Raw genomic sequence first — 12074 nt, forward strand, 5'->3', positions numbered from 1 at the left:
TCAGTTTGCATCTGATTCTGCAAGCACGGAGCTCAGCTGATAATCTAACGTGTGACTCAGATATCTCTAAAGCAAAAATAAAACCTCATGTTTCTGTTCAGGCCTTAATCGCTTGCATTGTGATATAATGTATTGGGTTTTGTGGGTTTAGACTTCCTATGGAACAGTAGTTTCTACAGACTGTGTTAAGGGCAAGGCACACTGTTGTGTGAATCAAGTCCAGAAAGGGAAGTGGCTGAAGTCAAGGAAAATTTGGGGATAACTAAAACAATCACGAATCTCCTAGAGAGCTGTTGTCAAGCAAGCAGCTGGGATATATGGCACACAGCTTTTACCATGGCAGCTATTGCCATTCTAGTGAAACGCTTACATAATTTCATGAAACTGCATAATATTTTAAAAGTAAAACTGAGGAGAGGTTCTGTGCTTTTTCAGTCAAGTTTGCTGTGATGCCTTCTCACAGGAGCTGCTTACTGGCTGGGCTGAGGCAGAGAGTGCAGAGTAATAGCTGGCCAAGTCCGTGGTTGATTTAAATTATTAAAGCGCTGGTCAAGTCAATAGAGCTCTGCCAGCTAAGAACGCTAATTTTGAGTTCCTGTGTAAATCAAGACTGTCAGTGGCATTAAAATGGTGTGAAATCAGAATTTGGCCCATGTTCCCCTAATAATGCCATTTGTAGTTCTGAATATACACACACAAAATACTGGAGGGAGGAAATAGAGGAGAAGCAAGGAAGGACACAGAAGATAAAGGGGATTAATTTTATTTAGATGCAGATATATTAGAAAGGTCTGTTCTTAATTAAAGTTTCTCTTCTGTCCCTACTGTTTTACTTATGTATTCCACATTTATAGAATTTATTCTTTTCCTTTGATTTTAGCAAACAGGTAGCATTTGCAGATAAAATGTTTGATGTAATCAGAGACTGATGTATTGTGCAACTAGAAACCATTCCCTTCCATTCCCATATCATTTGGCAGAAGTATTGATTGTAGTGTTTCTGAGTAAATCCAAAGAATATGGTGCTGTTGTTTCAGAGGGATAATACTGCTTGTTGGGAGGGAAGTGATTCACCACTATTATTTAATTTTACCTTGAACAATGTCTTCAACCAGTCAGCATCTAAATGAATTGTATATAGCATAACTGCAGCTTGATGAGAAGAGCTTTTAAGCCATTGCAGAGGAGACCAAAATTGACAGTAGTTAGTCGAAAATAAGCATAAGCATGAATCTTTTCTTAGAAATGGTCTTTTGCTGTGCTCAGTCTCTCTTGCTTATATAATCTACTGGCAGTCATTTCAGTTTGAGTCTCACCATGATACAGAACCAAGTAGCTGCTTCCAACTGAACTGATGACATTGGTTTAGTCTGCCAAAGGCCTTGATGTAAGTGCTTCAGAAAAGAGGTAGAACATTTCCCATTGATGCATATAGTCATGAAGATGTATAAATATAGCTGGACTGCTTCAAGAGTCTTCAGCAAAATAACTCAATGGGATTTATCTTGCATGCATGAAAAGCTTGGTAAGTTGTGTAAAATCTCCAGATGGTTTGCTGAAACAGCCAAAGTAATTTCAAAGGTCTGACAGATGGCAAAACTTTTTCTGCATGAGTAAATTTTAGGTGTGTATTTTCAGATGTTTCCAGTGAGTGGAAAACACTCACTGGATGTGTGGATTCTTGCATGCAAAAGTAGAGATATTGTAGAAAGCTTTGCGTTCCATAAAATCAGGATGTTTAAAGTAAATGTGTAAAAGGAGAGACATCTGAATCACTTGTCACTTCTGAAAGTACCAGTGGTAGAGCCACATCAGGTGGAGCCTGGGGGTGACCAGTTCTTGGCATCTCGCGGTAGGTCGCTGGGAGTAGCACCAATGGGAATTTCCTTCCTGAGATTCTGTAGCATGTGCCCACAGCCCTTCACTGGGGAAAGGCAGAGGGAAAAAAATGCATGGGACCAAAAAACAAAAAAAGGCACAAAACATGAAGGGATGAATTTTCAGAGGTGTCACTGTTCACCTCTCTTTCATATACTTAATTAATGCTAAAATATACAATCAGATTTTACTGAGTGAGTTGGAAAATATCACCCTTTATTTTTTTCTCTTGGGATCGAAGAAGATGACATTGAAATACATAGACCCAGTTGGTTCAGTGAAAAAATTGCCTCGTGAAAAAAAAAAGACTTCAGGTGAATTTGGATTTTAGTGGTTGTTTTTTGAGAGGATAGTGCAATGCTGGATGGTTTTGTGAAAACCTGGCTGGAAAGGCACCAAATCATGTTTAATGGAAGAATTTGTATTTTCCATGGATATGTTGTTGGTGCCTATGTTATTTCTCTGCTGTCTCTGCCTTTATAGCTCAGAAAATTTGCATTCATGCTAATATGTTTGTTTTTTACCATCCTCATCTCTAAGCCTAACATATCTGAAGACTTTGAAAACCACAGCACTGCTAACAGATGCTCTTACTGGCAGCTTCTGCTTGTTTGCTTTTGTGCTGGCTATGGAATAAATGGAGTTGGTCCCATACATTTAATTTTGTTTCTCATCAAAATATGTGACTGAATTTTATGATATTTAAATTACAACTACGTTATTTTGGGACCTAGCAGTATCCAAGCAATCTGGTTATATATCCTTTTTTAACAAAGAGAACTTTTTTTTAAATTGTATTAAGGTTGCTGGCAGCCAGTTATAGGAGTGTTTGTGGAAACACTCTCCAATTCCATTTTTCCTGTTGTCGGAGCTTCTAAGACAAAGCTAGAATGTTTGGCAGCGTCGGTGAAGGTAGGAGTTTTGAGATGTTTTCTGAGTTGACTAACAAGTAATTTCCCTGGGCTGCCAATGTATCTCTTTTGCTGAAGAAGTTAAAGAAAAACAGAACGTGATGAATTCTTTTCTAAACATTTTTAGGAAACAAATGTCTTGGGGTTTAAAGGACCTCGCAAAATGAGTGTGATCATACCAGGAATGAATATGGACCATGAAAGAGTTTCCATCAGACCACGGAATGTAAGGCATACCATCAGTCAACAATAATAACAACTTGAATTATTTTTAGTTAGTTTTTGTTTTGCATCTCTGAAGGTTTAGAGGTTAAAATCACTCTGTGTTTGAACAGTTGCAGAACAATGGGATGTGTGACTAGTTGTCTGACTCACAATAGCAGTACAAATAATAGTATATTTTGCTAACAAAAGATACAGCTAAGCTTTTCCAAGCTGTAGAAAGGATTCAAATGCACAGTCTCATTCAGATACCTCAGCGTTCTCTGTTTCATTCGATGATGCTGTGCTGAGAATTGAGGGGGACAATTTAGTCTTTGGGCTATGATTTATGAACATGTTTTTTGTGTGAATGTATTTTTTGCCTTGTGAAAGTGTTAAACTGAAGTGTGTATCTGGTGTGTGCAGGAACATGAGACACTTCTTGCAAGATGGCAGAACAAAAATACAGAGAGTGTCATTGAGCTGCATAACAAAACTCCAGTCTGGAATGATGACACCCAGTCCTATGTTTTAAATTTCCACGGTCGAGTCACACAGGCCTCAGTGAAAAACTTCCAAATTATTCATGATAATGACCGTAAGTATAGCTCCATGAGTCCATGAGTGAAATGTGTGGAAACAGTACTGCATATGCAGTCTAACAGTGATTCTGCCCTTACTGTTGCTACTTGAATGAATTTAGTTACTTGGGTCCAATTCACTACGCTCTGCCTTGTGTGGCCATTACAGTTGTAGAGATTGGGTGCTTAAAAGCTCCGGTTTGATACCTACTAGAAGTGATTCTGCTATGTGCTACCGTAGTTTTCTCCCTTTGCTGCCCAGGTTGTGAACCGAGCAGTAGTCTAGACTCCTTTCTGCTCTGAGCTGCATTAGCTACTTCCAGTCAGCAGGACCATGGGGCAGTATCACTCTGCTCTGGCACTTGTAGCACATGAATCCTTCTCCGGTTGGTTGTTTGCTGTGGTCCCCATACACTGTCCGCCTGGAGCTGGTGGAGTCAGACTGGTCCCATTGTGCATCCCCTTTGCCATTACTACTCTTTGTTGCACTAGTCCTGCAGTACTCAACCTGAAAATGTTAGGACTACCTCTCACACCACCACTAGGACCTCACCTATATACTGCTTTCCTCCAGCCTCCTATGGCCTCTTAGTTCTCAGGCTAAGGTACAGTTGTTGGAGCAGGGGAAAGACTGATTTCACATCACTTTGCACTTATTTTAGGCAGGCATAAATAGACACTAGGTGCTGGACCACACTGGGTTAGAACAGTGCCATGCTTAGACAACAAGGGAGTGTTGGAAACTGTGATAAGAATGGCTGCGCCAGACTCTGAGAGCTAGACTGGGTTTGAAACATTGATATATACATTTGCTGCATTTTCTAAAGGAAAATAATTAGGTCAGCTCCAGGAATGAAACAACATGTTTCAGGCTGTGAATGAGACTAAGATTTCCTCTTGCTGACAAAAAAGTACAAAAAAGAAAAAAAGCTGAGGAAAAACTTCTGAATTTCATATAACTGAGAGGCAGACCTAGATCGCAATCATACGTTCTCTCCTTCCCCCTTATCCTTACATATCCACTTGCCTAAAGTAAGTAGGAACTGATTTGGTCTGTTCTTGGTACATATGAAATTCAGTACTTGGTCTATGTAACAAACTTGCACATTTTATACAGAAGCAGGTTTTTCTCTGTGTTTATGAAATTTCATGCCTATAAAAGCAAAGAACATTTTTCTATCTGTGTAATTTTTAAAAAAAGGCAGTACAAGTTTTGCAATCCTTAATTGCTTAGCTGTTCCTCGTTCAAGATATCCTTGCTTGCTCTGATGTCAGCACATCTACTGCCATGACTATGTATGAATGATGTTTGAGTGTGTTTTGTTGTGTGTTGTTCTGCTGGGCCAGAGGATGGTGTTGAATGCATGCTTATTTAGTAGGGGCTGTGAACAAAAATAATGCTCTGTCGCTTTTTATGACCTTTCTTGCAGCTGACTATATTGTGATGCAGTTTGGTCGTGTGGCTGAGGATGTGTTCACCATGGACTACAACTACCCAATGTGTGCACTACAAGCCTTTGCTATTGCCCTTTCAAGTTTTGACAGCAAGCTGGCTTGTGAGTAAAGTGGTGTGGGAGAGCATCATCTCAGAGGAAGCAGTTTGCCATACGATTCCCAATTCTTTGCTGGTGTCACTCATGGTCCGTACTAAACAGGTCAGGGAAAATGCAGTTCTGGAGGACCACTATATTGCTGAGGAGAAAATAAAATGAATCTTTTTAAAATTCAGGACATTCAGGATATAATGTTTTCCTTTTTTTCTGTCATATTTTTCTGAAAGTGGCATCAAGTTTGTGTAAATAGAAGTCCTATCTCATGTTCTTGATTATGTTATGGAGATGTGCCATGATGTACTGTACCGTGGCTCTAGTAGCACCTTTATAATGGTGTGTCTTTTTTAAATCCAGAAAGCGCGCTTTCAAAAAATTTCTTTTTACATTTAAGAATTATTCTGAGGCTGCAGCCATACCTCAAGGTTGCATTCCTGCATTGGATAATCTGAGCTTCACATCATCCAACATAAAAGAAAGATCACAACAAAGATGCACTTTTTTGAATTTGCAAGGATCTCGTGTAGCATAAAGCCAAGTCTGGGGGTTGAAAACCTATACTGGACTGAACTTGATGCATTGCTATCGTATATGTAGAAGGGCATGGTGAATTTTAATTGCAGTAGGAGGAAATGGAGAAGTAGAAAGCACAAAATAATGTTGCACAAGTCACTTGAATTCTGAGTTGTCACTATGTTTTAACATCTACATGCTTTTTAATTTGTTTAAAATGAAAATGTATTGGGAATACAGCAAAGGAAAAGGAAAACTCTGTAGATGCCAAGAAAGCATAACTTATGTTGAATCTGGCATGTTGCTTGTTGGGAACTTATATCCTTGTATTGCTGTGGTAATTCAAACACATATTTTGTATGAAGTGATATGAACAGTTGGATAAAGACTCTCTGCACAGAATCTTATTTTAAGCAGGCTGTGTAAACTTGAAGAAGGTAAATGGAAATATTTTATTAAATTTGTCTGGCCTTTTGCAGTTTTAAAATTTGTTGATTGCATTTTTTTGAACTTTCAGCAACAACCACTTTTCATATTTATTTACCATTGTAAGAATGCTTGAAATTGATTGAAACTGTGTATGTCATTCTGTAATGTAATGTAGTGCCAGCTACTGAGCTAAATCCTTCTAGGCAAATCTAGTGTATGTTGCATACAAATGAGATATTGGCAGGACACTGAATAGTTTAAAATAGTATTTTCTTTTGTTTCATTTTTTTTCTGATTTTTCTGGAATATATAAACAAATACCATTTCAAAACATAAGCAAAGAGCAAGCCATTCTCTTCTCTTCTGAATATCTCAAAAGCCAAGAGCTGCAACTGAAAGTGCAGCTTAAAACACCTTTAAAAATAATGAATCTTTCTATATTGTTCTATACAATATTATCCCAGATGGCACACAAAGTAATAGAATTTATATGTAGTTCACCAGAAGGGTATTGAAATGTGAGTGGAGTAATTGTGTTTTATACTGTGTGTATTCAGATCCCCCTTTTTACTCTTTATAGCCTCTTGTGTTGCACAACCAAAGATTATATAATGAGAAAATGAAATCAAATCTGCGTGTCTCATAGCTTTCAGTCCCTTTTTGACTGTAGGGGACAGGCCATAAGGACAGGTTGTGCCATTTGGATTGTGTAATTTCAACTAATAAAAGAAATAATGCTGTCTTCTGTCATTTGCCTTCAGGTCTCCTTCCAAATATACAGGCAAGGAAATTTCAGGGGACTAATATGCTTGCCATTAGATTGCTGTTGTTCACTTCACAGCTTTATTTGAAAGTCTGTTTTCTCAGATGGAGGTGGAATAAATAATCGGCAGCTTTTTTTTCTAATCATCTTTATATCTATGGGAAAAAAGTCTGCTAGCTTTGAACTGTTTTCTTGCTGGACTCAGCCTGTCAAATGTGATCTTTAAATAACAGGAGACTGTCATTTTTCTTGCATCTTTTTTGCAAGAAGCATTTCCATGTAACTGTATAAACTGGAAAGTCACCTTTGTTTGAGGTAAATGAGCAGTCAGATCCTTCAGTGAATGATCAAAACGATGAGTCAAGAGCTGCAGTCTGTTACGTAGCACTTTGTACGTGGATGCTTTGTTTTCCCCTCTAGTTGGTGGTTTTGCAGTGCCCCACACCCCCATCCATGATCTCATTTTGGATTTTAATGCAAAGATGGCTCTTAAGCCTTCGGTTACCTGTTATAAGTCTTTAAACACTAGTGCCAGTGATAATCAGAATTTTTGTTTAGCCTATTGCAAAACCAGGAATTTCCATTGCTAGTATTTAGGTCTGATTTGGATTTCAGGTATGCTGCAGCATGGGAATGGTTGAATCTGTGTGGCTTTAATTCTGTGGCTCACCAGTAGTGTATTTTCTTTATAACCCAAGAAAGTGAGTCCTGACATAATTTTCTGCCTCTCTCTGTGCACAAAACTGTGTCAAAAGACCTAAGTGCAAGTCATATGCTACAAATACACAATCTGTTGGCTTTAGTAGTGAAGTTGGCTTAGGAAGATTTATTTTTAACCTGGATCATAACAATGGTCTGACTTGCATCTTGGCCCCAAGAGGTTACTGGCACAAAATGGAAGCTCGCATGCAATGAACTTCTGCCCAAGAGTGAGAATGAGGAGCTGGGGAAAGGCAGAGAGCTAAACTTCTTGGGACAGTTTTGCTGCCAGCACATTGTGTAGCTTCACTCTTACTGCGTGTTCTTTCCAGACCATTTTTTTTTAACCTGTAAGCATGCCAGGAGGAAAGCGGTGACTCAAATTCCCATCATCCTAACAGAATCTGTCAGCCACAACAGCCAAGGAACTGCCAAGGAGAAATTCCCCACTGTAAATTCAGGTCACTAGAGGGGGATGTTAACTTGGGACTAATAGGAATGAGGCGCTCTCATGAAATCAGGTGTCAGTTACAGTAGTATTTGTGTCTAGGGTCCCTTGCCAACCCCTGGTTCCTCAGTTTTTGAGCCAAGGTATTGTGTTTTTTTGATTCACTTGTCATCATCTGCTCTAAAAAACAGTTGCTTTTAATTTAGACTGGCATTTGTATAATTTGAGAGGGATACTTTCTGGTGAAGGGCAGCACTACAATGTAAAGTTATATTACTAGTTTTCCAGCAGCTCTGCACATTTTGTTTTTTTGACTGCTTGATGAATTTGCAGGTTCTGTCTGAACATACTTGCAGGGTCTATCTGAACATATCTGAGATTACACAATCTTCATGAAATTAGATTTTCCTGCGCACCAGCAGTATACTCTTGGCACCAGTACATATTTTCAGAGATACATACATACTAAAATAACCTAGAAGTAGTTATTGGCACAGCCATATTAGTAGTAGCTTCTGGAGTGGCTGCATGTCAGTTTGCAACAGGAAATAAACCTTGTCCACTCAGTGTGACAAATATAAATGGCAGCAAGCCATATATTTCCTTCATGTAGTTCCAGTGAGTACTTGGAATACAGTAGATTTAATATTATTTAAAATCTCAATATTGATTTTTTTTTCATCTGCTGTTGATTTTGGCAGAGTGTTGTAAACAAATTCCTTGCCTGAATTGCTTATAGGCAAATACTGCATGCTTTAATGAGAGTTCTTAATCTAACTTGTCACTCTGTTTACATCAAACAGTTTCTTCCTAGCTCTTTATATAATTTTCTTCATCTCTCAGTGCTGTTCCTCTTCATTCTCTTCACAATCCCTTTATCTTCAAGGATGTGCAAATTAAAAGTGTTTATTTTGACAATATTACTCAGTGATTTCTCTACAGATGAATAATGCCTACAGTGCACATCCAGTGATACTCCTACAATAGAAGCCTTATCAAAGGGTTGAATTTGGCCCTTTGGCTTTTCAGTAGAGTAAATTAACACATTAAAAGGTAGCAGATTAAAAAAGCTTGGCTAAAATGTAATCAGAGTTTCTTTCAGTAAACATTCAGTAACTAGTTTCCAAACCATTGGTTGCAATCAATGAGCAGAACTCTCCACAAGCCTGGAAGCAAAATGTTATACAAATTCTCTTTGCAGTCTTGCCTTATTTTTCCTTTTTCAAGGTATTGAAAGTGATTCTGTAAACTGAAATGCGTTGGTGCCCTCAAATAGAGTTTATTTTCTAGAAGCGAACCATCATTTTGGTCCTCTTGTAGGATAATATATGGCACACAAAGGTGCATTCATCCCATAAAATAGTAATGTCGTAGGCCATTGTTATGAATTCTGATGCTCAGAAGTCTACGCGAATGGCTTTCTAATAATTACTGCGCAAATCTCTCACTATTCAAGTTGCCTTACAATAGTAGCAGAGTTCCCAGCTGGCTCTCCTCATGAGGTACTAGAACAGAGAAGCTTTAGTGAAAAGGGCTCTATAATAAAATCTTGTAGCTCCACAATTGTGGACCTAAATGACACCACAGAGTTTTATCTGCCATGATGAACCAATGCCATCAATTCTGACTTCCTGGCTTTTTGCTCCCTTTTGATGAACAAAAGAATTAAGAGGGACTTAAAACGAGCATAGACATCAGAGAAACATCTCTGAAAGTACTAATCATTAGACCTACTTTTCTACCTATAAAAAGCTCGCCTTACATGAGTGCTGCCCATTAAGAAAGAATGAGATCACTTCAGTGATCAGAAATTCACTCCCAGTTCTTGCATCTTGGCTTTTTGTGATTTTATTATCATTTATTTTACATATGGATGCAACAAGGATTGGATGCTATACAGTCACACAGCAAACAAATTCTTGCCCTGAAGAGATGAAGAATCTGAACCGGTATCAGAATATTTTGTCTTTGGTTATATTAGTAGTACAGGATAGTAGGTTGTCTGGTGTTTTAGGCAGAGACAGTTTCTACTGATGTTTGGCAGATGTCAGAGGGAAGATTTTTGGTTTGATGCTGTGGAATTCCAGATAACCCCCCTACTATCTTGTTTTTCTGCTGTTTTTAGAGAAGCATATGCTCACCAGTAAAGTGTCTTTGCTTGGCCAGTAAGAACAGCACATGTAATAGAACGGCAGTCGCATTAGAATTACGGGCTGACGGCTCTCAGATTTCTCACACAACCTTGAACTGGAGTTCATCTAACTGCAGATCCAGGCTCCTTTCAGATGTGCCACTTCACGAAAGTGGGTTTGTGGTGTTCATCATGTATGAAACATCCCTTTTAGGGTTCTACTCTGTAAGTATTCAAAATTAATTGTGTAGAGATTTTTCAGTTCTCACTGTTACTAGCCCAGGAACTATGAAAAGGATCTGCACAATCATCTCAATATTTTGGTATTTTGCTGGGAACTATAGCTCAGTAGCTGATACTTGCAAATGCCTGTGTACTGGGGGAAAATGCATTAAAACTTATTTTATATGTTGAATTTTTTTAACTGTCTAGAAATTATGGATATCTCTTTTTCAATAAGGGTATGTTTCTCCATACCTTCACTGAAAAGACTTGAATTAACTGGCTCTTTTGAACTCTTTTTAATGGAAACAGTACACTGCTTTTGCTAAATTGCTTTAGGAAGATGACATGATTCAGGAAAATTATGCTTATGTTCCTGAGGAAAAAAAGCTTTCTATTCACTTTATAATTTGGTTACTCAATAACACAATGAAAGCTTATCATTGGTTTTATATAAGCCTTCAGCGGCAGTTTGAAAATTACTCTGACAAAAGCTTGCTTGCACATGAACTGGAATGTTTTAAAGTCCTACTTGAGAGACAACCTACTAAGTAACAGTGAATAGTAATGCATTTATTCTGTGCTTCGGTACGGCTTGCAAAAGATGTCCCTATGAGTCACAGATCTGTGTTAAAATCAGCCTAAAAGAACAGTGTCAAACAGTTGTTAGAACACAGGCCTAGGGATCAGGTCTTTTGGGTTTTAATCCCACCTGTGTGATTTCGTGCAAATTGTGTAACCTCTCTGTGCCTCAGTGCCCCTGAGCTGAGTGGAAACAACATGTAGCAGAGCCCCTTGGTCAGAGAGGCCGGGCGGGAGTGTTTTGAGGATGGTGAATGGCAGGCACTGGCCACACGCTAAGTGTCCTCTTTAATTGTTACTGATGAACTGCAGTAAAGTAAGAAGAGTTACCTGCTGTAGAAGCCAAAGAGCTAACCAATTCCTTAGGATAAAATCTTGACACTGTTGAATTTGATGGAAGTCTTGCCAATGATTTCAGTGGGGCTTGAACTTTTACCTTCTGTGTCATCCTGGTCACAAAATGTACAGAAAAGCAGTAAGGGCAAAGCCATCTGATTTACTTTTCCTTTTCACAGTGTATTGTTGGTTGTGTTTTAGTCTGCACCATCAGTTGTTTTAAAACTACTATTCCTGAACATGTTGCAGTGATTCAGTTAATCTAGCTGCCTATTTATGCTTTTATATAGCAAATGGGCACACTTGGTGATTGTGCTGCAAATTGCCTTTTGTACTCTTTGCCTTTTTTTCCCCCTTGGATGTGACTCAGCTGTCCAAAACTGTTGTTACTGCAGACTGCGACTCTGTCACGCACATCTGATTTAAAAACAATGAGGCTTATGATTTATGACTGCCTTTACACTCATACTGGGATGTTTGCAATGCAATCTGCTTCTCACATTTGATGCCATAACTGAGGCTCTTTTACTGAGGTTATCCCAGTTGGCACAATGCCCTAATTAGGCCATTAGAAGTATTGGTAAATTATAAAACAAACTTTCTCAAAGTAATAGAATGCAAGCTTTAAACTGTGCTTATAGATTTTAGTGTTAAAATCTAGCTGATTTTAATGCTTATGGATAGAATGAAATTACAAGGAAATTATTCATTCAAAATTTTATTTCCTTAAGCTTGCCTTGAAATTTGAGATCTCACTTAAGCAGTAAGCTCGAGATCGTGCAGCTCCATCTGTGCAAATGGAAACGGCTTGGCTTACACAGACTCCCAGC

The 12074-nt window shown here is 38.5% G+C and overlaps 1 protein-coding gene across 3 annotated transcripts in view; it reads left to right on the top strand.

Annotated features, from left to right (window-relative positions):
* Positions 1 to 6813, top strand: part of TUB (TUB bipartite transcription factor) — a 77533-nt gene extending 70720 nt beyond the window's left edge. For 2 of the 3 annotated variants that reach the window (XM_067295518.1, XM_067295519.1), the window contains 3 exons: positions 2917 to 3015; positions 3417 to 3588; positions 5002 to 6813. In XM_067295518.1, the coding sequence (XP_067151619.1) occupies positions 2917 to 3015; positions 3417 to 3588; positions 5002 to 5135 (405 nt within the window). In that variant the 3' untranslated portion in view covers positions 5136 to 6813. The remainder of the gene's footprint in view (positions 1 to 2916; positions 3016 to 3416; positions 3589 to 5001) is intronic. The other variant, XM_067295520.1, reaches the window with a different exon arrangement.
* Positions 6814 to 12074: the final 5261 nt, after the last annotated feature.

The sequence above is a fragment of the Apteryx mantelli genome, chromosome 4 (assembly GCF_036417845.1).
Source record: "Apteryx mantelli isolate bAptMan1 chromosome 4, bAptMan1.hap1, whole genome shotgun sequence".
NCBI classification, from domain to species: Eukaryota; Metazoa; Chordata; class Aves; order Apterygiformes; family Apterygidae; genus Apteryx; species Apteryx mantelli.